This window comes from Falco naumanni, chromosome 2 (assembly GCF_017639655.2).
Source record: "Falco naumanni isolate bFalNau1 chromosome 2, bFalNau1.pat, whole genome shotgun sequence".
In the NCBI taxonomy this organism is placed as follows: domain Eukaryota; kingdom Metazoa; phylum Chordata; class Aves; order Falconiformes; family Falconidae; genus Falco; species Falco naumanni.
The window spans coordinates 63,168,876-63,194,052 of NC_054055.1; the positions used below are offsets into that span (position 1 = coordinate 63,168,876).

At 36.7% G+C, this 25,177-nt stretch overlaps 1 protein-coding gene across 2 annotated transcripts; it reads left to right on the forward strand.

The window, feature by feature from the left end:
• The first annotated feature begins 1,660 nt into the window (after positions 1-1,660).
• On the forward strand, positions 1,661-23,677 carry TNFSF13B (TNF superfamily member 13b). 2 transcript variants are annotated; one of them, XM_040584515.1, is made up of 7 exons: positions 1,661-3,463; positions 10,974-11,386; positions 11,470-11,575; positions 19,547-19,603; positions 19,957-20,069; positions 20,166-20,316; positions 22,011-23,677. In XM_040584515.1, the coding sequence occupies exons 2-7, from the start codon at positions 11,060-11,062 to the stop codon at positions 22,121-22,123; spliced, it is 867 nt and encodes a 288-aa protein (XP_040440449.1). In that variant the 5' UTR covers positions 1,661-3,463; positions 10,974-11,059; the 3' UTR covers positions 22,124-23,677. The 2 variants fall into 2 exon arrangements, with proteins under 2 accessions (XP_040440449.1, XP_040440448.1); XM_040584514.1 differs by lacking the exon at positions 1,661-3,463 and adding an exon at positions 5,497-5,829.
• The last annotated feature ends 1,500 nt before the right edge of the window (positions 23,678-25,177 follow it).

The following is a 25,177-nucleotide window of genomic DNA, read 5'->3' on the forward strand; positions in this document are numbered from 1 at the left end:
GGAACTTGCTACAAAAGTAGTACAGAATGTATTAGTTTAGAACAAGAGGAGGCTCTTCAGTATTTGCTGCTGTATGTGTGAGCTTTTTGGACAGTCATGGTTAGCACAATGATTTGTTGCTTCTCTTAGAGTTTATTTAAAGTGTGCCATGCATGAGATTAGTGTTCTATTCCTTGAAATTTGATATTATGCAAGGTGGGAAGTCTTCAATGTGCTAAATTATATAAAATAACATTAATGGTAGAGTATACTTGCAGGTATACTATCCTGGGTTATTACTGTTTTTTATGGTTATGCACATATATATATATATCTTTTTCAAACTACAACTGAAGAGGAAAAGACACTTTCCATGTTTTCATTTTACTGTTTGTGTTTTAATAGTGCCTGGAAAGTTGTATGTGCCTAAACATCATGGCTTCAGGATTTTGCCCAGGCAACTTCTTCGTAGGAAACAGAAGTAACCTTCAAAAGGAGCAACTGTGGTCTAAGCTCCTTTCCACCCCAAGCTCTCCTCACTAATGGACAGGCCAACTATTTGTTGGTATTAGTCTGCTTGTGCATTTGAGGTGGGATTTCCCAGGGCAGGGTGGGTGGTGTGATAAAGGAGTGTCACATGAGGTGAAAGTACATATTTGTGTTCAATTTTATTATTTTTTTTTTAGGCTGGTGTAGTTAAATGTCTGTGCCCTTTTATTTATACCTCCAAAAGAAACACATCCAAATAATTACCAGTGATCACATGATTAGAGCTTGGTGTATACAATTGTTACAGTAAGGATGATAAAAATGAGCAGTGCATTAAATTTTGTAGACCTAAGCTTAGTTAGTCTGAAAGACACATTTATTTAAAAACTTACTCATTTGCTTGCAAAATGTCTTTTGCAGTTCTGTTGCACCATATGGAAGTAGCCTAAGCATCAGCAGAAATTAGGTTCTTCAGCTCTGCTGAGATTTTTAAAGCCAGTATCACCGTTTCAGAGTCTGCAGTACTTAAACTGAGAGAGTTTGATTCAGACTGAATGTTGGGGTGGTTTTTGTTGTTGGGTTGGCTCGTTGGTTTTCAGTTTTAATAGTCCTTATCCTAGGTGGTCATATCAAAGTTGTATGCTGTTAGCTCAGTCTGTATTGGGTTATGTGGTTGTTTAAATCTCTTCTGCAGGTTTAATTTCTCATTTGCTGCAGCTGATAGTTTGCCTCTTCGAAATATTTTTTTTATGGAAAGAACAAACTGTGGAAAAATCTTCCACACAATCTGTAAAATTGCCCTTTGGATTGAAATTTTAAAATAAACTTTTCTGCCATGTTGTCCTGATTCAGAAAAGCATCTCAGCACACACTTAAAATCTGTTTCCTGATGGACAGTGATATTTTAAGCTTGTGCTTAAGTTCTCTGGTTGAATAAAACTGCTTTCCTGAACTGGTGCCTTAATGGTTATGCCTCCTAATATTTACTACATGGAATTACAGGTCTTGTGTACCCATTGGTAATAGTTGTCAGCAATTTATAGATAGAGTAATGCATCTTTACTTAATGTGATTTTTTAAAAAAAAATTATTTATTTTTAAATAAATAGCTATATATATATACACCAGAAGTTGCTGTTTTCTTTGGTAAGTATCTTTTATCGTACTACCACTAAGGTTTTAAGAGTTGATTGAAAAAGCTATAGACCTCTTCAGATCTATAGATCTAAAATCATTGTAGATAGAGCATAGTTTTAAACCTGAGTGAAACCAAAACTATTTCCTCAGCCTTCCATTGGCAATATTTTTTGAAGGGAGGTGGGTGGGGAAGGTATATTGATGAAGTTTGGCTAGGGAGGGTGGTGTTTATATAGCAGAAGGGAATTAATAGACAGCATTCCCTTTCCCAGGTGTAGTCTAAAATGACAATGTGAGCTGCTTGCATAGATTGTTTCAGCTGTTTCACGTTGCTTTAGAGTTAAGGTGGAAGGAGATAAGTAAAATAAGTGTGCAAATACTGCTTCTCTAAAAATACGCTAATAGACACAAAGGAATAGATTACTTGTTGGAGACTGAAGAGAAGGTAAACATTTCAGAAGTTGTCATAATTTGCTGTTAAATAACTTTTCTTTTCAGTATGTAAAATGTTGATTTGTGAGGTAACGTGACTTTTTTTTCCCCCACTTAACCACCACTCAACCCAGAATGCCCCCAGTATTGTGGGGCACTTGCATACAAATTAAGTATTCTTATTTGGGCATACAGTTGCAAAGCCAGATGTGTGGCATGAGATTATAGCATTCTGGAGCTGTTCACGGTGGACTATATGGAAACACTATTTTTGATTATCAAGCCATATCTTTTCACAATATTGTCTGCAAGACATAAAGATGAAACTTTGTCTGATTTTGCAAGTATTGGGTATGAAAGGACACAATTGTCATACATGCATCTTTTACAATAATGTAGTTTCTTCCACTTTCTATGTATGCACATTTTTACTTCTCCCTTAACGGGTTGGGCACATATGTTTGTGAATGAATGTGTCTGTTGCTATGCTCTTTCATTGCATTGGCTATGAAATCCACTGAAAGAAAATAGGAAGGAAATTCTTTTTTTTTTTTTTTTTTTTTTTTGTTATGCAAATATTCTACTGCTGTGCAGATGATCTTTTAAGGCAGGAAAGAAGGGGGAAGAAACTTGTTCTGGCAAGTCAAGACTTGTTTTTATTTTACAATCTGTGTGATGGAAACCCATCATTATCTGCTGCTAAAAAGTGAACTGCAAGCAACGTAGTAGTAATAACTTTTAATTGCCAAAAGGTATATTATGATATTGTTGCATTTATTCCACTTAATACTGTTATATGTTTTCCAGTAACAATTCTCCAGTTGTGTGTTGATGTTTCCCAAGTCTGTGTCCTGTGTGTGTGTATATATATATATATATATAAAAATTTCTAGTTTGGGAAGAGGAAGTTGAGTTATTTTCACTGGTTTGTAAGAAAGCCTCTTGGTTTAAATATGCTCATTAAAGGAACTGCCTCTTTTATAAGAGGAACTTGTAAGTTTAAAAAAAAAAAAAAAAAAAGAATGGGGGGTCAGGAGTTGAACTGGAACAGCTGTAGCAGTAGAGTCCTTGTAAGGAAGCATCCAGTATAAGACCTTGTGTGCACACACATGTGTGGTTTTAATTGGTGGACGTACTTGAGGCTTCCTGCTAACCCAAGTTTACATTCCCAGTGTTTGTTTTTTAACTGAGAGAGATAAGCTATGCTTTTGTCCGAAGAAATGTTAGCTGGCGTAGCTGCCCTCATGTCCATTTCTCAGGTAAAATTAGAGCACAAATACATTTGGTAGGCTACGGACAATCTCAGTTGAAGGGCAGATGGATTAACTAATAATAGAAAATATGCATATCAGCATCTCTAAGCTAATCATTTGCATCATGTTGGATGTTCACGGTGAAGAATGCAAGGCTGAATTGAGAGTCCAAAGTATGGTCTCTTCTGTTAGCAAAAAAATGCAGACATACCTCCATTTGTATCTCATATTCTTGATAAGTACGTTTTTAATTTTACTGACAAGTGATTTTGCTAGGGGCACTTCTGCCAAATATAAAACTGGTGCCTCTTGCATGTAGTGGGATCAGGCTGATGCATCCCATTAAGAATAATTTACAATGCCATCCTGCTTGTATAATTAGAGTAGAACCATGCAGAAGTGTAAATAAAGATAGTGTATTGAAGTTCTGAATAACACTTGTGTTTTGAATTAAGAAACAGTCATTGAATATATGATGCAAGCTTTTTATTTGACTTTAATATATAGTTAAAGCAAAAATGTCATAAAGTATTCTTAAGTTTTGTAGGCAGCGTAAATGTTACTGTATATGTGCGAATTGTGGCAAAGTTTTACATTCTCATTCTAGTCTGGTTTTTACAATAAAATTAATTTTACAAAAAACACTTTTCTATTTTTATGTACTGACATATGCAATAAATTGATACATTAAAAATGCTGTTGATGTCTTGCTTTAGTTTGTGGCCTGGCCTCGATATGTGTGCTTGGGTATTTTTGTGGGCATGGTAACTGATCAACCTCAAGGTGTCGTTTTCACTTACTTGCTAAAACCAGAGCACATGGAATAGACATCTGCATTGTTAGATGTTGGTGTTTGTGGAAAGCTATTACAACAGAAATGCTATATTACGAATATCTGTTCCTAAGCCTTGTCAGGTGTTTTCACCTTCAGGAAGTTTTAGTAAGTAAAATTGATAGGCAGTAACTTCGCTTTTTAACACATTCTGCATTTCAAAACTTCCCTGTTACCTGGGAGACTGAGGGATGGTCTAAGTATCGTGTCAATGAGGAAATATTTTTAAGTATTTCTGAGTAGTTTTACCATCTGTTGCTGGTAAATAATTTAAATGTCAATCTTACGTGCTATAAGGCCATTCTAGCAGGTTTACAGTTAATTTGTGTAGCTGCAGCGGGATACTCGGGCTGAAGCAATTTCTACTTTCTTACAGAGACATGCATAACTAAGCTTGTATCATCTCTGTTCCCATCCTGCATGTTAATGTGAAATACCTGGAAAATAAGGATTTGCTGCTGTCTTTTCTAAAGCTGCAAAATGTGTGTCCTCTCTTGGATTACTGCAAGGCTTATAGTTCAGTCTTAACCCAATACCTCGCAAAGAGGGCTAGGGGAGGTCGGTGGTACTTTTTGATATTTTGTTCAAGATACCTATTAATTTTGAATGGGGGGAAAAAAAGTATTTCTTCTTGAAGCAGTGAAAGTAAAGGAGCAGCTCAGATTTGGGTACATCTATGCACATCTAAATTAAAATCCTAGAAATGAAACCTAAACCAAAGGCAGGGGATTTGCTGTTTGTTAAAAAGGTAAAGTATACATAGGTAAGGTTTTGAGAAAATAATGAACCATCAGCTAAACAAAAATCATTTGTTCTGAAAATATTGAACATGCCTGAGCTTTAAATGCTTTGCTGGACCCTATTCTGGGTTGTCATTTTAGACTTTTTACAGAGTTCTATCTCCAAGTAGATAAGGAAGACACACTGCATGTTCTTGGGAAATGTTTTGAAAACCGTAATGTGATTAATTTGTTATGCTTCAGCTTGGGTGGGGACAGAATAACTCTCCTGTGTCATGAAAAAACAGCAGTTCTTTCTCTGAAAGGCAGTACAGCTTAAGAGTAGACCTGGTTTAAATGTATTACAGAACATGGTTTCACTCATAATAACTGGAGATATGTCCTTAATAATCTTAAGGAATGAGGTGAATGATGCAAAAGTGCAAGGTTGCTGACAAAATGTGTGTTCAAATACCAAGTTCGGAGAGATGTTGCCGCTAGTTTTGATGAGCAACTAAGGAGCAGAATTTACTGCTTGAAGACAAGAAGGAAAGGAAGTTCTACAGCTGTTCTGCATTATGCTTACGTCTGGTGTGGGCTAATTATTTACAAAAATTCAAAGGGAAAGGTCAGGCAGAGAACCTTTCTGTTTCAGTCCTTGAGGATTTGGGAACAGCGTAGCATTAGATAGAGCTACGAGGAAATAACCTGTGATTTGAAAATACTTGGAACCCTGTCCTGTGTATTTTAATGAAGGTCCACAGCCTGTAGCAGCAACAGAGTGGTCACTCCCACGTGAAAGGCTGTAGCTCCTGGTTTATTTTACTACCATAAAAAGGCTTCTTTAGCCCAACTGTGCAAAATCTGTCAAGTTGCATAGTATCGAAGAGATCGAGAAATGCAATACTCTGTGTTGCTGGATAGCCAAGCCAGAGAGACTATAAAAGAAGTGAGCTACAGCTGTATGACAGAGCTTTTCCCCTGTGCAGTAAGAAGGAATTGCTGTACCATTGGGGGAGGGGGGGGGGGGGGGGGGGGGAGGCTGGCGTTAAGCTGCTGTAGCATATAAATCATGTGTTTTCTTTGTATTGTTGTCTTTTTTAAATTATTTGTATGTCTTGTTGGTTCTGCTGCATACTTTGGGAGACACCTATAATAATTGTTTTTTCTTCCTGTGCCATTGCCTACCTCTTTGAAAGAACTGTAATGACCGCGTAATAATGATGGCTGCAAGTCAGTTGTATGTTTACTTTATGTAGTATGCATGCCAGATTTGAACCTAAATTGTCTAGATCTCTAGAGAAATAAAGTATCAGGCAAGCAATAAATCTAGCATGGTGTGTCTGAAATGTGCAGAGACACTTGCGTTATCCTAGGCAATTTTGAAATTGGGAGGCAAAGAGAAGAATATCTTTTGTGCTTCGAAAAGTTCTCATAGTGGTTTTTTGTTTGTTTGTTTTGGGTTGTTGGGGTTTTTTACTTTTAACAAGGTAATATATCAAATAAGTCTTTAAGTCTTTGGATAACACATCCTTGCAAGGTATTCAGTAGCTACCTAAAATTTAAGGTAATAGGATGTAAGATACACATCCACAGGAGCACAGTATTCACAAATAGAGTGATTTTTGGATCCATAGGAACTTACCTGGTTTTGCTACTGTGTAGATTGCAGTTAATGGCTGAAAGAACTAATTGTCTTTGAAGGGAATGTGTACTGTTTCAGAGGGCTATCTATGAATACTCTTGATATGGGTAGCTGTAATAGCAGAAAACTGTCATCCAGGATTTTATTCTGATCTCCTCCAAGATAGTCCATCCATTTTGTCCATCTTCAGAATGGACTTGAAACTGTTTAAAATGGAACCCTTGCTTATTCTTTGCTCCTTTATCTGTCCTGCACTGTCTCGTGCAGAAAGGCAAGCTGTCGTGGCCTCTTTCTTTTTGTTGTAACTGCAGAGACCAGTTCCATCATGTGTCTACTTCAGAAGTACGTGGCATTGGAGCTTTGCCACTGGAGGCATACTTTTGGTATGGCAAACAACATTTGCCTGGATCTCTGGGCTGCAGCATCTGCACAAGCTCCCTTTTAAAAACAGAACATTTATTTTAAATAAACTTTTACATTTCTTCAGTAAACTGGGTTTTTACCCAGGTCTTTGTATTCACATTATCTACTTCTTTTTTGTACGTTAAACTTCATTATGGGATTTTTCCTCCCCCTCAAAGAAGATGCTTTTGTGGTTAAATTACAGTACTGGATTTCAGGAAGCCAAAAGTTCAGTTTCTGATTCAGCCATGAATTTCCTGTGTCATTTCTTACTATCTCTGCCTTGGTTCCCCACAGATGTACTGATAATGTTTTATACATTTGCAGGTTACCAGGGCCCATCTTGATAATTTAATCTGCTACTCTGCATAACGGAAATGAAAAAAACTTGTTTGCAGAAATTATAGGGTTTGTTTCTGCTGTAGCATCTTGGAAGGTTTAACCAGCCTTGATTTTGTTCAGGAATCCATTTCCCCTAGTGAAACATTCTCACCATTAAGTCTTCAGTGGTAATGGGTTGGGGTTTTTTCTTCTTAGAGTTTTAACTAAAAGTTTGCTCAAAAGTGAAAAGTTTTTTTACCCGAAAGTAAAAGACTTCGTTAAGTAAAGTTCTTAGACTAGCCAAGGCATTTCTTAGTCATTTTCCGCGGCTAAATTAAAGAGGTCTCTTAGTCATTCAACCTGAGTGTTCAGAGTAGCTCATCCTTTGGCTTAAGGAGGCACTGAGTGTGTATGGATCAACTGTACTGTGCATGCAAAAAGGACCTTATTTACAGAATACCTTTATTATAAGGGTTTATTCCTTTTTGCTTTCAGAATTAGAAAACCTAGGCCAGGACTAGGTTTCTGCAGTTCAAGGCAGTGTCATTTTCCAGAAACAGTTTGGAAAACACTGCTGTGAACTGGTCTTGAGGTGGTAGTCACTTGTTGCCCTAAAGTTTCGCTGATGCATGTGTAGCATAGTGCGTGCGTCTTGAGCCAAAACCAGCTAATATGGTACAAACTTTTGCAAAAGGGTTTTCAGCAAAGCTGGCAGTAGAAACAGGCTGTTAACCACAAACTGAATACCCGTTCCTTTCTGTGATGAGTTCTTTAGGCCTGTTATTTCATTCTGCGTTTTTTGTTCTGAACCCTTTTTCACCATTCAGTTTTGGCAGTCATAACGATGTGTAAAGAGTTTTGTCAATATAAAAGCATGATTACTGCTGCCTCTTATTTTTGCTTAATATTATGCTCTGGTGTATATATCCAAATATTACGCTTCTTTCTGAGAGCTCATGTTCAGCTGGAGTCAACGCTCTCCCATATCTGCTAATGGAAGGCTAATCTGAGCACTCCTTTAGCCCTCTTCAGTCATACCTTAGGTTAAAATGCAGAAGAAAGTGCACATGTGTTCATCTAACTGACTTTGCTTCAAGTAGATAAAGAATACTTTGCAGCTCTGCCAACAAAAGGGATCATAAGGTCAATATGTTATGATGAGACATAGTGGCAAGCATCAAGGCAACGTCTCCACGCTCTAGGCTCCGCAACTAGCATTGGGGTTTGGGTTTTTTTTTTTTTTGGTTTGGGTTTGTTCTTGGGGGTTTTTTAGTAATTTTTCTGGGTTTTTACTTTAATTAGTATCTGAAATTTACTGAAAATTCATTTGATTGTGTTTAAGGAGTTAAGCAACTCCCGTTTTATTATTCGTGTATTTTATGTAAACCCCTTATGTAATAATTTCTAGGCTATTCATGTTGGTTTTCATGATTGATCTCTCACTGTCATTATTTATTGTTCCACTATGGTTTTGTCATCACAAAAGATGTCTAAGATTATCTTTTCTTTCAATTCATTTAAATTCTTATGAAGCTATAGAATAACAAGATTGCAAACAGTGATCTCTTTGATACTCAACTAGAAATACCTGTTGAATTTAGCGATTTGCTGTATGGGGGCTGTTCTGATTTTCCTCATGTCTCCTTTGAATTTCTCATTTATCAGAATGATAAGCAAGAGAAAGCCAAATTTCTTACAGAAGTCCTCTGTGTCACCACAGTAATTTTATCAGCCTGAATACTGACCCCATTTGAAGAAGGTGTGGAGGCTGAGAACAGCCTATTTTCTTTCGAAGTGTTTAGAGTGATGCTAATTATATACCTGTCTGTTGTTTTCTTATATGTTAATGACCACAGAGGTCTCAGCCAAATGTTTCTCAGTATTCCTGGATAGCCAGTTATAACTTTCGTTCTCTCACTTGGTTTAGTTTTCTTAAATAGCAATTATTTTCCAGCTGTCATGTTGTTTTATTTTTGCAACACAGTCAGTACTAGGCTGGTAGTGTTCTGATGTCTAGCGATACTTCAAGGCATGCCTGCTTAGTTCTAAAAGTTTTTTATTCTGTTCCAAAAAAACAACCTTAGTTCATCTTAAATTTCCTTCAAAATGCAGCCCTGTTTACACCTTAACTGAGCCTTGAGAAGAGGTACAGACACAATATGGTATTCTGCCTGTATTCCACTCTGCACTAATTTCTATGTAATTTCTCACAGTATGTGTATGCTTTCTAGAGGCATGTTAAGAGATATGGTATAATTTTTTTCCCTCTGCATTTAGGAAAATAATTACATGTCTCTGCAGGATATTGGGTGGTTGCTAGCAGTGGCAAAGTAAGGGAAAGTGTGCCTTGCATCACAGTGGAAGATGATAAAGCTTATAATAACCCTCAGTTTCTCATAGTCTTAAGTAGGAGTGGGAGAAGCTACGGAAGTTGTTACTCTATTGTTGCTTCTTCTTCCTTCTTCTCAACAGAATCAGCTTGATCTGAACTATTCAGAAGGGTGTTGCTATGAGGTTTCATTACACAGTATTCAAACAGACCTGTAAAGTTCTCTCTCTCGCAAAGATAAAGTTTACTTAACATGGTAAAAAAAAAAAAAAAATTAGAATCCAGTGGTGGAGTTGACTTGTTGATTTTATTTGGAATTGTGATGCTTTTTGATTATTTTTTTTTCTGTCCCAGACCACTGAAACTTTTAACGAAGTGGTAAAACCTTAATTTTGTGTGAGAAGGCAATACAAAAAGGATATGTACCTGCTTGGGATATTTAAGTAGCCTTGCTGCAGAGAAGAAAGGAATTCCTAATGCAGGGGTTTCAGATGAAAGGACTAGTAAAAACTTAAAAAGATGAGCTTAAGCCAGACACTCAGGATTCACCTCAAAAACTTAAGAGTGCATGTTTAATTATTTTTTTTTAATTCTGTAGATGTTATTTTCCTTCTACACCCCTCTGCCCTCTTCCCCTCTCTGTTCTTATTTTCCCCTCTCTTACTCCTTCCCATCCTCTAGTTTTCACCCCTTCTAGTCCTTGTCCCTATCCTCCACAAGTTTCATTTCCCCACTTCTCTGTGTCCCCTTTTGCATTAATTCAGGTCCTTGAATTCTGTAGAGAAACTATATTTATTAGAAAAGTTTAATAAAAAGTCATACTTTTTCAGGTTAGTATGATAAATTGAACTGCAGAATCTGCAGCTTCATACAGATGAGAGAAGAGTAATTTGTTACTCACGCCTGAGAATATTTTCACTATTGTGTTGAGAAAACCACCAAAATTTTTGTTTGAATAGGTTGGCCCTTTTGTAGGTATATAGGCACTTTAGATATGAATATATGTATTCCTATATACGATATAATATATATACACAGTACATCTATATACCCACCCACACGCAGGCATACGCATTGTCATCTGTGTATGTCTTTTAAGTAGCCCTGGATGATAAGCTGCCGGGAAACCTCACATTGTTTCTGCACTTCTAGATAAGGCTCTACTTTACCAGTGGTACTGTCTGTGCCTAAATATAATGGGAAATGGTAATAGCAAGCTGCCACATAAATAAATAGTTGAAAGTGAAAGGAGGAAGGTACAATCAGCAAGCAGCTTGCAAGAAAGTATTCATTTCCAAAATGCAGCAAAGAAAGAAGAAAACTAAACAGAGACTGAATCTTAAATGTTCACTCTGTACATTAATGATTCTATCAAGTGCTTCATATGACAGGAAATGATCTGGGCGTTTTGTTCACTTATTCTGGATGCCCTTAGTTTCAGAGAGCAACTGGTAACATGGATTGCACCTCGGAAGGGGACAGCTGAACTCTCCCTCTGGCTTTAGTGAGGAAAGAACAGCGATGAAATCCGTGGACTGTGTGCACGTCATCCAACAGAAGGATACCGCCTCCTCTCCCTCTGCCCCCCCTGGTGCTGCTTCAGGCACCACGGGACTTTTTTCTGTCACATTCCTTTGGCTTGCAATGCTCCTGTCCTCTTGTCTTGCAGCAGTGTCTCTTTACCATGTTATCACCCTGAAAACAGAACTAGAAGCCCTGCGCAGTGAGCTGATCTACAGGGTCCAGGCAAGGTCTCCACTAGACCGGCCACCCGTGTCCCCTGATGAAAATAAAGTGGGTGCCCCTGCCTCTTCCCTCCTGCAAGTGTCTGCAGCCCGTGGCAGGCAGGTAAGCTGCAGGGGTGGGTTTTGGCTTGCAGGGGATGAGCAAATGTCAGGCTGCTTTTACTGACTGTCGCTTCTCCTCATTAGGAGAACAGGCTTCCAGGTCCTGGCCCAACTGAAAGCTTCCAAAAGGAAATCTGGAACGGGAGCAGAAACAGGGGGAGACGGTCTGTTGTCCACACAGAAGAAAAAGGTAAATAGCATCCTGTGGCATGGGTTGGGGTGCCGCAGTTGGATACTGTCTTCAGAAAAGCAGCAGTGCTTGACTTGTGTCTTCTCCTGTCAGCCCATCCGTGCTCCCAGAGCCCATTACAGTTTTCACAATTATTGCTGAATGAATGGTGTTAACCATGGGCACATTCTCTTACTGGTTACCATGCTGTTTAAGGTACCAGGTGTTAATGCTATCTGCAGGTTGAACTTTCATCCTTAAATCCCAAATCTGCTTCTTGTAACAAGTATTTCTTGATGATGCAGTAGACTTGAGTAAGGCAACTTTAAACCGTTCAGGCTGTGAATTGCTCAGTTCTAAATCCAACAGTCTCAACTCAGGGTAATGCCTAGCGTGTTTCTCTCTGATCAATAGTAGAGAGGGAAAGCTATAATTAAAAATGCCAAGTCATTTTTCTGGGAAAATATGCTCATTGTAAAAAAGAGAAGTAGAAAGAAAGGTCCTTAACTTCAGGGAAGTAGGAGCTTTCAAAGAGAAAGTCTGGCTTGTACCTGTCAAAAGAGGCAGGCTACAAGGAATTCAGTGGTTTAGCATCATTTCTACATTAAAACAATCTTGTAATATAATTAGGAAAAATAATAAAGCATTCCTGTCCAATAAATTATTTTCTATCATGGCCTTTTTAAAAGGTGCTGCAGAGAACACTGAAGACTGCTCCTTAAAAGACTTCTGATGTGTATTACAATATTGGAGTATTAATGGGATATATTTGTTTCCTTTGGGGATAAAGTGCCTATTTTTTTTTCTTTTTCTAAACACAGTGATGCCTGATAGGATGAAGTACAGCATTTTATTGTAACAATTTGCATACATACTCTAGTTGCACTGACAAACTAAAAATGTTCCTGAGCTGCTAAATCCTCTTACAGATACTTTTAGATTGTTATAACTGATGAAAGCTGATATCCTAAATTATTGATAGATGAAGTTAAAATGGAGTAATTTGCAGGCAAAGACTAAATCAAACTTCACTTAAAATGTGCTTTTGAATGACTAACTAATGTGGAATATATTCCATTTAAGCTTCAGCAAGCTAAATGATATTTAAGTCGTAGAGTATAATCACTCTGCTTACCACAAATATTCTCAAAAGAGAATATTCATTTAGGACATCACCCAAAATCCATAGGTTTAAATGGGATTTATTCCATCTCTTTCATTAGTATTCTTTGGTTCATGATCTTGGCTAAGAGTGATTTCGCAAACAGGATAGAGGACAAGATTGCTTAAATTGTTTTTCTTTTAGCCTGTTTCCTATCACAGGAGCTACAGAGCTTCTCTGCTTTCCTCGTCCTAGCAACTCCCAGATAAACACTAGTGATGTAAAACATAAGCATCACCAAAAATAAGAAGGCATGTCTTTTTTAAAATGAATGTTATAGCATTAGTACTCTACTAGTTATCCAGTTCCCTTCATGGTAGCTTACACGTTTATTCTTATTGCTATTTGAGGATGTATGGGGGAGATGAGGGGTTCTGGGCTCCTCAGCTGTGCTTCTGGCAGACTTAAGATTCTTCTCATCAGGTAGCCACCTCTGATTATAGCTATTTCCCTTTATTCACATAAAATTCTAATTAAGCTACTTATTTCTGTAAGCTTTATTTTAAAGATACAGCTGGCTTTAAAATAGTTTAGGGTGAAGAAAGCATAGAATATGAACATTCATTTAAAAGGGGAAAGCTACCTAGGTTGACGTACTACCAAACTGCTTTCTAACACGAAAATCATATTTTTGTGTATAAAGAAGAAAAAAGTAAATTAAAAATCTTGCATTTATATAAAAGGTCATCTGTTATACAGGGTCACCTTTCTGCCTGCTCTAATTACAACAAATTAAGCTTGTCAGAGTTCAGTAAGACGTTACATTTTCTCAGATCAGATTTCACTCATGACCATGAACCTACTAGTCAATGTTACATTTTTCTTTAGCAGAGTGAAGTAAGAGAATATGGTGTTGTTCATGGTGCTGAATCCTGTCTGTTGCTTGGTCATGTACACAGAATTACTGGCCCTACATTTTGATCTTCTCACGTCAATTTCTGGGAACCAGAATTCTGACCCCCTCCAAATCATGCTGTGGATGCGCTGCACTCATTTTGGTACAATAGCAGATAAATTAGGGTATTGAGTGAGGTGCTTTGTTCTTGTCCTATTTCTGTGTGCTTCAACAAGGTCTCAGAGTAGAGCCTGGTCTCATAATTAATTGTTGACCTATAATTTCACTTTCACTTTAACATAGACCAATTACTTAGAAAATGAATACTTGAAAATGTCACTGATGCCCAATTGCTTCTCTTGTGCTTCATCGGAGACTAGAAGTAAAATATAGAACCATGACTTCGTTTGTAAATAAGGTTGTGGTTCAATTCTGTTTTCTTTTTAAACTTTAATTATTGAATTCCAGAAATGGATGCCCCATGATTCTTTTTAGGCCCAGCACAGCCATTCCTAAACATAAGGAATTTCCTTTTTTTTTTTTTTTCTATTTACTTGATGGTGTGTGTGTAGAAGTGGCCAAAAATTAGAATTTTAATTAAAATGACTATTGGATGAAAGTGGATCTAACACAGTATTGTTCTTTCATATATTTATGGGGAAGGCATTTGCTTGTGTTCATGCGTAAAACTGTTAGTCACCAGTAGTTGTACATTTTGTGCCTTGAGAAAATTTCCAGCTCAAGTAGGCTGAAGAAATGGGTTTCAAGCATCAATTCCAAATAAAGCTGCACAGTTAGCAGTCAGAACCAGAGGTCTTGATACAGTGAGTAGGAGTTAATGGGTAATTTTGAAAGGTACGTATTATTAATATGTAGGCAGATAGATAATTTAACCACTTGTGGCAAATGCCATGTCAGGACACATAAGAAGAGATACAATTTTTCTTATTTCTCTTTCTTTTTATCAATTTTGCCTGTAGAGGAAAAACACTACACAACAAAAGCCTCTCCTGAATTTTATACCCTGTTCACAATTGTTGATTGACTTGCCTGCGTGTTTCTCTCTAAATTGTAAGTGTGCTTGAGTCCAGGAACAAGATATACGTTCCATTACGTAAGCCAGTTCAATGTATGAATATCAAGTTTCATTTACATGCTCTCTCTATGCCTTGTTCTGATCACTATTGTGGGATTCTGATTCCCACGGCCAGCTAGGGAGGTGAGCATCAGGTCTTCTGTAAACTCAAATTTAGGTGACATTCTGCTGTAATCAGACTGGAGCACCTGTGGACTGTATTGACTTTGGTGTATTGAGGATATCCATCTGACCCAGTCTGATTGCATGTATGGAAGGAACTGAGGAGAAAGCCTAACGAATTCCACAGAGCAGTGAGGCGGGCTAACCTGGCATGTGACTTGGCACAATTATTTTTTACTGGTGGTTCCTGGGTTCTACTCCAGTATCAGTTGTGTCCATGGGAAGAAACTATTGCCATGCAAGTGTGGTGTATGAGTTGTGAGAATTTTGCCATTCGTCTTGGTATAATTGCCTTACTGGCAAACTGATACATTTGCTTTGGCAAATTGGTACATTTGTTGGTCAGAAGTGTTTTATGTTGTTGTTTTACATCTCTTTGATAGGGATAGAAAGAACTTTTACAAGTGGAACTTGACTTTAGTGATCTTTGAATCAAGAAACCTAACCTTTTGTTACTAATCTAAACAAATGCCACATATAAAATTCCCTTGCCAAGTACTCAAAATACTTATTTATTGTTCAAAGAAGGGAAATACAAGACTTCTCTTAATTAAAAAAAAAAAAAAAAAACAACCACCACCAAAACAATGCCTACTTCTTGTCTTTTTTGTTTCTGCTGACATCAGTCTAACTCAAAAGGAAGTAAGCCTTTCTATATGAAAGGACAGAAAATTACTTGATACAACGCCTGCAATTTTACATGAAGTGTTCTACCTACTGAATGAATGAATCAGTGCTGTGTATTATGCAGAACACTGTGCCTGTAATTTTTAAAAACAATATTCTTCTTCATACTGTATAATAGAAGTCTACATGAAGTATTCTTAATTTGTAGTGAATTATTTCCTTATTATTCTTACTGTAACACGTTAGTGGTTAATTCTGTTAAGGTCAAAATAGTGCTACCAGTACTTCAAAGATATTTGTTAGATCTGAGTCATATTAATAGCTATGACCAAGCTATTTTAATACAGGGACTGATTTAATCCATGATTAATGCCATATAAAGAGTTCTTAATTAAAAAGCATAAAATTAACCAGTCTATAAAAATGCACAAGCAAGAAGTAAAAGATCTCTTGTGGTGAGAAATGAAGAAGTTAAGGAAGAAGAACTGCAAATTGTTGAGAACACTTGTATCATTTATAAATTTAATTATCTAGTGTTTAAGTATGTTTGGGAAGTCTACACAGAACAGATCTAGACCAAAGAAGAAACCTAAACGAGCAGGTCTGTTTTTCAAGGTTCAGTTTTTTTGCTTGTTTTTGTTCCAGCAAAAATTGAGGTAAATGTCTGGGGCCTCAGATATCGAAACTTTAGAACTTATACATGAGTTCACACATAATAAACTTGACATTTTGTTTGAAAGGATTGTGAAGTTAGATTGCACAATATTAAAATGATTATGCAACTTAAATATTACAAAAATGTGCATGGAAGGGCAGAGTGGATTTTACCAATATTGAGTCTTAAATCATGCAGATACGCAGAAAGCTGCGTTCCTATCCTGCTGCAAAAGCTAGCTTTAAAAAAAAAAAAAAATATTATTTGTGGTTACATTGCTCAACTGGTGCAGATCACATCCTTTCATGTGCTGGCTGTGGTTTCTAAAGGCATCTGGAGTCACTAACTTCTCCAGAATCGGCTGTTCTGTTAATGGAAGAAGACAGACTGAAATGTTCTTCTCCCCACCCACATCATGCAGAGCCGTGAAAATCAGAAAGGGGGAAAAAAAAAAAAAAAAAAAAAAAAAAAAAAAAAAAAAAAAAGAAGCTTATCAAAGCAAAGCTATTATATGAAGTCACAAGAGGATGGGGCACACTTTATTGTTCTAGATATACTGTTTCATACAGCTCGATCTCATGGTGAAACAGACTAGATATTTTTACACATTTTTAAGACTTATTTTATGAATCCTGTGTTGTTTGCATTATTAAGTATTAAAAAATCCTTTAGACTACAAAGCTGATGCTTAGGTTTGATTTCCACTGGGCTGAAGGCCATTCAGGTAGAGCTTTTGATTTGTCAGTTTGAGTACTGACAGTGACGTTTCAACCCATATTTTGTGATGCATATATTCTTAATATTGTACTTCAGGTAAGATTTGGGTCCTTCTTGGAAAAAAATTGCTAACATTTCTTAACAGTGTTAACTTTTTACTGAAAAATCCTGTTAATTTACCCAGAAAAATATACTCTGTATATGCATATCTTCTTAATAGTAGTGTTGTTCACTCTGAATTTGTTTCGATAAATGACTTAATTTTAAGCATGCATGTATTTCCACTGAGGTCGAAGTGAAGTACTTTGGCTTGAAGCATGTACCAGAAATAGTAACGTGTCAGTCTTGGCTTTTGAATATTTTTTGAAGCATGTTGTTGTTCAATCCTTTAAACACTTTTTTAGATATTATTTGTCCTTTGTGGCTTTAGGTAAAATAGCCATTGTGCTAGTTTGTCCTCTTTATTGTCATGAATGACACTGTTGTATCCATATTTCTCCATGAAAAACAAGCTTACTATATTCTGTGAAGCCTTATTTCTACTACGTATGCTAAAGAAGGACCCATTGAAATATTTTTAGAGAATATATGTAGATTTGATATCTGTAGAATAAAGGAGAGTTGGTATGTGTTTTAAAAAGTGGAAAAGGTCTTGGACTATACTGACTTGCTGATTTTAATTACTGTGTAGCCATTCTCAGCAGTGATGACTAGTGTTTCAATGCTGCAAACAACGGAAACATAAATACAAACTTGCAAACTGTGAATCAAGTTTGCAGAGCAGGTTTAACAAGGGTTGCTAAAGTGGCCGTAACTGTCCCTGCCTGTGGACACGGCTCGTTGGTATCCAGCTGGAGAGCAGCTGGTAAGTGGGAATCGTAACAAATCTTCCCTTGTTTGGTTAGTGGAAAAATCCAGTGGCCATGCTCGTGAGTTCTTTCAAAAGCAGGAATTAAAGCTTTGATTTAGCTTACTGAAGTACTAGGGAATTTGCAAACTCCGTTCACTAGGAAGGCACTGTGCCTCAAAGGAGACTGATTTGATACCTTGTGAAATAAAAAGCCTGATGTGTTTTGTTGTGTGACTCCAGAAAATCCAGAAAATAAAAAAAAATTATTTGGAAGCTTCTTTTTCAGAAAATTCTGTCACCCACAAGCGTGATACAAAAATGACTGAAGTGTAATACTTTTTTGATTTTGCGTTGGTTTGGTTTTTCTATTCCTCATCAGCAGGCTGGGAATTCAGATGCCTGTAAATTCTTGGTTTGAAAATCTATAGACTTTGGCACATTATGATGAGTATTGATAGAAATCAAGGACACGTTCCAGTGTAGGAGACAGGACCTTGCAGGATAGTGTTAACCTAAGCACAGCTCAGGTGCTGTGATCATTGTAACATCGGAGCCTTCCCAGACGTGTGCTTGAATCTTTGTACACTGCCAGTTGGCACTGCTGAGTGCTGGTGAGCATCCAGCCCTCTTCTGGTGTTTTCAGGCTGGTCCCCTTGGAAAGGAGACATAGATACAGGGAGAGGCTGCTTTCTACTCAGATCCTCTCGCTACCTGCCGTGCAGCAAGGGGTTTGTGCTGCTGGGCACTTGGTTGCACAAGTGAGTGCCACTCACAGATGTAAAAAAGGATCCCATGGAGCAGAACACTGCCCAAAATAGCAAGAGCAGCCAAGTCTGACTCGTAGCCTTCTTACCTGAAAAGAGGTAAACAAAAATGGGGATTCAGCAACCTATAGCAGAATTTTCTTCTCTTGAGTCTTAGTAAATTCATTGGGTCTCTGCCAAGCACAACAAATGTTACTACTCTGTTTTTCAACCTTCAAAGTAGTACTAGAACCAGATGTTTTCATTAAAATCTGCTCTAAGCAAATGCAACTATCCTTTTTTTTTCTTAGTTCTGTGACATTTATGCTTAACAGATTTTTTTACACAATCTTTGTTTCACTTGAGCCAATATTGTTAACATGCCACAATATTCTTCTCTGATCAAACTCCTAGTTTCTCATTAGTGTCACCAGTCTCTACAGTTTTGAGCAACACATCAGTTTTGACAGATACTAAGATATTTGTTACGTGTGTATTAATTTGATAAGTCATCTCTGTATCTTCCCTCTTCATTTCAGTATACATTGATTCAGTGTGGATATCCGAAAACATATTTTTTATATATATATATATATATATATATATATATATATATGGATTTTGAGGATTTATTTTGAAAGTACCATGTAACCCATATATATGACTAATATTTCACAGCAGCTATGACTGGAGACTAACTTCTTTAAATAGTGTGCTATCATTAGAAAAAAGATATCTATCATAGCTGGCAGGGTTGGAGGTTTTTTGAGCTTTTGCTTAGAAAATTAACAAGGCTAATTGATCTGATGATTCCTAGCTCATTTGACATAGTGCTACATTTTTTCAATTACATTAGGACCAGAGATTAAAACAAGCAAGTATTACTTGTGCTGCTGAGCCCTCCTACTTAGCTGCATCATCTCTGGATGTTATTTAGTACGTGTTGCCGTATGAATTTTGCTTTGACACGTTTGTGTAAGATCTGCATTAAAATTAGTAGATTATGTTTTCAAATAAGTGGTGAGACTGAGAGAAGGTGGGGTTTTTATGTCCTCCTTTTTTAAAAAAAAAAATAGTTTCAAAAGTTTACTCTGTTGTGTTACTGATTTACATTTCTTTGATTTGAAAATGCTTTCATTTTGTAGTGCTTCAGGCCTGCTTGCAACTGATCGCTGACAGCAAAAGTGATATCCAGCAGAAAGGTAAGAATATGTTCCATTATTTATAGCTAACTATTGTGTGTATTAACTCTTCCATCCAATATCAAAGCAGTAACTGAGCTATGTCACTAAATATTTAAACAAAAACAAAAAAAAAAAAAAAAAAAAAAAAAAAAGAAAGAAAGAAGAAAAGAAAAAAAAGGAGAGGAAGAAAGTTATAAAAAAAGAGGTCCCTGCATCTGGGCAGCTCTTGCAAATATCCTCTTTTCAGTGGGGAAATCCAGATAGTGAGACTGGAAGTCTTGACTAAAAGTCAGCTTTGTTACTTTCTTAATTTTCATCTGCCAAAAATTAACTTTTCTTTCTGATTACCCCAAAATTATTGTTTCTTTTAGATGATTCAAGCATTGTCCCTTGGCTTCTGAGCTTTAAACGTGGAACAGCTCTGGAAGAACAAGGAAATAAAATAGTGATCAAAGAAACAGGATATTTTTTCATATATGGCCAGGTGAGAAAGCTCAATTCATTTCAGCATCTGACTTTTTAAATGTCTTTTGATGTCTCCATACGGTATGTTTGAAATCTGCACCTCTTCATTCTGCAGGTTTTGTATACAGATACGACATTTGCTATGGGACATCTAATACAGAGGAAGAAGGCCCACGTGTTTGGTGATGATCTCAGCTTGGTGACATTATTTCGTTGCATCCAAAATATGCCACAGTCTTATCCGAATAATTCTTGCTATACTGCTGGTAAACATCTACATTTTCCTTCTCATTTGAAAATAAACTGTATCATATAGAATCTGTAGTGTTGGGTGATTAAGTATTGTGGCAGCTGTAAAGAAAAAGGACTGCAGTCATGGATCTGGTTAATTACAAAATTACAGAATACTTTCAAAAAATACAGTTTTATATGAAGTGTCAGCAGTTGGAGGGTATGCTTCTAACTTAGGTGATCTGAACAATTCTCCTCTCTCCATTGACTATATAATGTGGTTGGATGCTTTGGTGCTTTCAGTTGGATGCCTGAAGCAGACAAAAGGAGGACATACTGTCCTTACTGAAGAACTCAGTTTAACTTAGGGGTTGAATCCCTTCATTTAGTTATCCCAATAAAATATTCAGAAGCCATGTTTTGCTTTAAAACATATATATGAATTTTAGCCACCCAATTTTTGCATACCTTACTGTGGGATTTCCAAAAATATTTCTTATCAGCTTAATTTTCTATTCTTTATATTGGCTGATGCAGTTTTACTCTTTGTTTAGATGAAAAATAGTTAATTCCTGTAAGGAGCTCTTTCTGACTGCACAAATTAGAAACAGCACCAGAAAGACCAATTAAAGTATTTAGTGCAAGGCCAGCAAGATCAATGCTTAATATATATGTATATTCCTGCAGTAGCATTTAAAGAATTACTGTCAAGGACTATTAAACCTCATTTGGTAGCTCTTCTCTGTCTGCCTTTCCCCCTTAATGATGGATTTGAGGGTTTTCTCTTTTGCTATTTTCCAGCAAGATCTGTGTAAACGAAAACTATCTTTTTTTAAAGTAGGTGACATTGAGTGATGGAATTGCCTATTGGCAAGTAATGACATTAAACAAATGAGATGGAGAAGGAAGCTAATTCTTTTTTTCAAAATAAAAATACATTAGATACTTCCTCCTGGCAATTGAGGCTCTCTGAACATTTTCTTTTAACTTTCTGCCCCTCCCACACATTCTGGCATCATAACCACCTTCAGTTACATCTATCCTCTTATTTCACCCTTGTATTACTCACCCCCTTTCTTTACTAGGATCTCTACTCCATCCTGCCACTTCATGGTTCCTGCTTCCCACCCTTTTGCTTTCACCTGGAAAACCAGATCTCACTGCAATATCTCGTGCTGTCGAGCATGTGTCACAGCAGGTGTTAGGTGTGTTCTCAGCTCAGTGACTCCAACTTGAAGGCAAGGTGCTCTCGGGTATCACATCAGCTGATGTGCAGCTGGCAGGAAGCAGACCTATGCCTCTGCAGTTGCAGCGAATCAGCTGATGTCTGGTAGCTTCATTTGGCTGGTAAAGCTCATGAGACCTCCTCCAGAACTGTGGGAACTGAGATGTCTAAGAGCAGCAATACCCAGTGCTGACCTTGCCTTTCACATCACCATAACATGAGGAATCTGGGTACACCACTATTACAAATTTTTGCCACATTTTCTTCAGTGAACTGTGATATGCTGAGTACAGAGTGAAAAGCAGGTCCAGCTCCACAGAAGATGATGTGTCAGCTTTGGGCAGGCTGCAATTTGTAAGCTTGTGCCTAAAGATAAAAAAGCACTCCTCACAAGTAATAAGCCAAGCTTCTATTTGTAAGATGATGCATAATTACTTTTAATACTGTTTATGAAAATAATGGTTTTCAAATATTAACTTAGAAATATTCCAAATCTTTTCCCAGGCATTGCGAAATTAGAAGAAGGGGATGAACTTCAACTTACAATACCACGAAGAAGGGCCAAAATATCCTTGGATGGAGATGGTACTTTTTTTGGTGCAGTTAGACTCCTCTGAAGCCCTTAATTTCTGTTAGTATGCTTAATGCAGTTTTCTTCTTTTCCTATGCCTTTGTCAGGAAAAATATTGAATTGTAATAAAGCTGCCAATTCAGTCTCTCCCCATCCACCACCAGCTTCTGAGAACTTTTCTTCCGTTTAATAAGTGAACACAAAACAGGAAACACACCAGACAGTTGTGAGCTATAACCATCATGTGATTACCAGAAATCCAATTTCTTTTAGGCAAAGGGAGACTCTAAATAAAAACTGTAAAGCAATGTTCTTTTGGCTTTGAAATAAAATCTTGTCCATAAAGCATATCAAAGGAGTTGTCCATAAAGTATAGCATAAACAGAACCATTGACTACCAAATTATTATGCATAATTAAAAAGGAAAACTAAAAAGTACATCTTAGATTCACTTTGTTTCATCGATAAAATATATGAAGTATAAAGTATGAGGAAGAAACATCAAACAGTAGATTCCTCATCACAAAATAGAGGTATCAGGTGGGTTCTGGGTAGAGGGTTTTTGGGTTTTCTTTGATACCAAGATTTTGGGGAAGAAAAAAGTCTAAATATATGGGATACTGAAACAAACTCCTCAGAAGTATGTAGACTAGCAGCCATTGGCTTGCTGCTTCCCTGTGAACACAAGGTGTATAAATTACTAAAATTTTGTAGCATTTGCTAATTAGAATTAATTTTACTTGGAAAAGGACATGTAAGATGCTCCAATCTTCAAAGCTTTCCTAGTCATCAAAGAATATGTGTATACTTCTTTGTAAGCAAGGCAAGGATAGAAAAAAACACGGTGAGATCAGACTCAATACAGTAGGTGGAATTGGATTTCTGGCTTCATATCTGCAGTCATATATAGATGTGTATATATACACACAGTATATATATATATATGTATATATATGGAAGTATACACACACACGTATATAAGCCTTTGGCATTTGGGAATAGAATTTAATCTTTTGAATAGTTTATCCAATGGAAGTGTTACTGCATACTGATGTTCCGTATCTTTCTTGCTTTTTGCTGTGGTCCATTCTAGGCAGTATAATAAAAAGAAAAAAACACAATAAACCTGGAACAGACATTTTTTTCCCAGAAATCTGGGCTCAAACCCTAGGTTAACTATAGGCTTTTTCTGCAGTTTTGAATATATTGCTCAATTCTGTTTTACAAAAAAAAAAAAAAAAAAAAAAAAAAAAAAAAAAAAAAAAAAAATCAGTCCTGTAGAAAGTCTAAGCAGATATCTTTTTTTCTTTCCTTTTGTCTGTCTGGTTTGTTCAGTAGATAAGGTGTATGGGTTTTTTTACCCCAAGAATCCATGTGTAGTGGTGGTCAAGGTAATAACATGGTCAAGACTTCTAGGAATTATTGTAATAGAAATGGAAGTTGAATACTTATTCCACTGATCTTCAATGAAGTATTGAACTGCTAGTGGAATAGATAAAATAATAAAACCCACAGTAATTAAGTGTACTTAATTTGAACATATTTTTTAGGTGTTGAAAATTGTGTCATATAAGCTCATTTAGTAAAGATGCTTTGCATATTGCAGTCTCCTTGTCTGTTTTTATAAATTGTGCTGATTTGATTGAGTTCTCATTGTGATAGACAATAAATAAAGAGATTTGGAACTAGGAATTATGGTCTATGGTAAACTAATGAAACAATTCAATATCTCTGGACTTCAGGAAGACATTTCAGCAATAAGTATGTGTGGATTACCACACTGGGTTCTTTTATGAGTCTTAACTACAATTTCAAAATGTCTGTGGAAGTTCTCCTTATTTATTTATGTGTCCTGAAGGTGAAGCTGCTGTTGCTTCTGCTGCTGATGATTGTTGTTATTATTGTAATTATTAATTAGGCTTGTTGTGCTAAGTTTGCCAAAAAGGCATTTCAAATCCTCTACAGCAACTCAGTTTAGCCAAAGGTTATGTAAGCTGCATGTAGGTAATATAATTGTCAGCATGTAGTGAGTTGTCTGTCATTATTGACATACATTAAAGAGATGCTCAGAATCTCTACTCAGAACCTTGTTGATTTTAGCATTGTCTGATTATAGAAAAAAATGTTGTTACTGTTGCTTTCCCAGAGACTTGATGGCTAAACTTGCAAATTTAACTCTGGTATGAAAGTTTCCACAGTGGTTTCAGTGGGCTTGTCTGTGCTTAGCTTAAGCCAATTCTGGTGCTTGACACTTTAAAAGGTGTAGATTTGATATACACAGACACAGTGTGATATTTTAAACATATATTACATAGAAAAATTCTCTGAAGCTGAATCAGTTGTCGTCACTGCCCCTTTTCCTTGCCATATTTCTTCCTTCTGCTGCTGGTGAATGTGGATAGTGCAGATCTTTGGAAAGTGTTTGGGGTATGGTGTGGTTTGCAGGAAATCTTTTCTTTTCTGAGCAAAAAAGATTCTGAAAATGTTTTCTTCCTTTAGTAGGATGAAACTTAACCTCAAGTTTCTTCACAAAAAATGCGAAACATGAGAACTCACACTTTTGTGGGGAGAGTGCAAGTTGACAGACTATTCAGATATTTCTACTGACAAAGCTGGCAATTTTGTAGTTGTTGAATTAGTTTTCTGTTGGCTTTATGAGAAAACTTGTCTTTTTAAAATTAATCTGCTTCTGCACAAAGTTGAGTTTTAACAGATCAGCTTTTTCTGACCGAAGCAGGAAGAAAGCGATAATACTTCATTGCTGATTGCTTTGCTAACAAACTGGTGATACAAGAGGTAGCAAAGTGCATCCAGACCACAATCATGCTTATGCTTCAGTTAGTGGGAATTACTGAAATCTTCTGCATTTGAGAGGTGTTATTTAGGTAAGTGTGGTAGGTAATGAGTAGTATCTAGTTGGTTCATACCATATTTCGCATTCTTATCAAGGACATCTAGTGTTTAAGATAGGTTTCTGTAAATGCAACAAACTGTGGGAATACTCTGGTTCTTTTTTGTGTGGTGTTGAGGAGCATCGTGGCAAACATGAGGGACTTGAACATTTTCTTTCCAGTACTTTTTTGCAGGAAGTGTGAGCTTG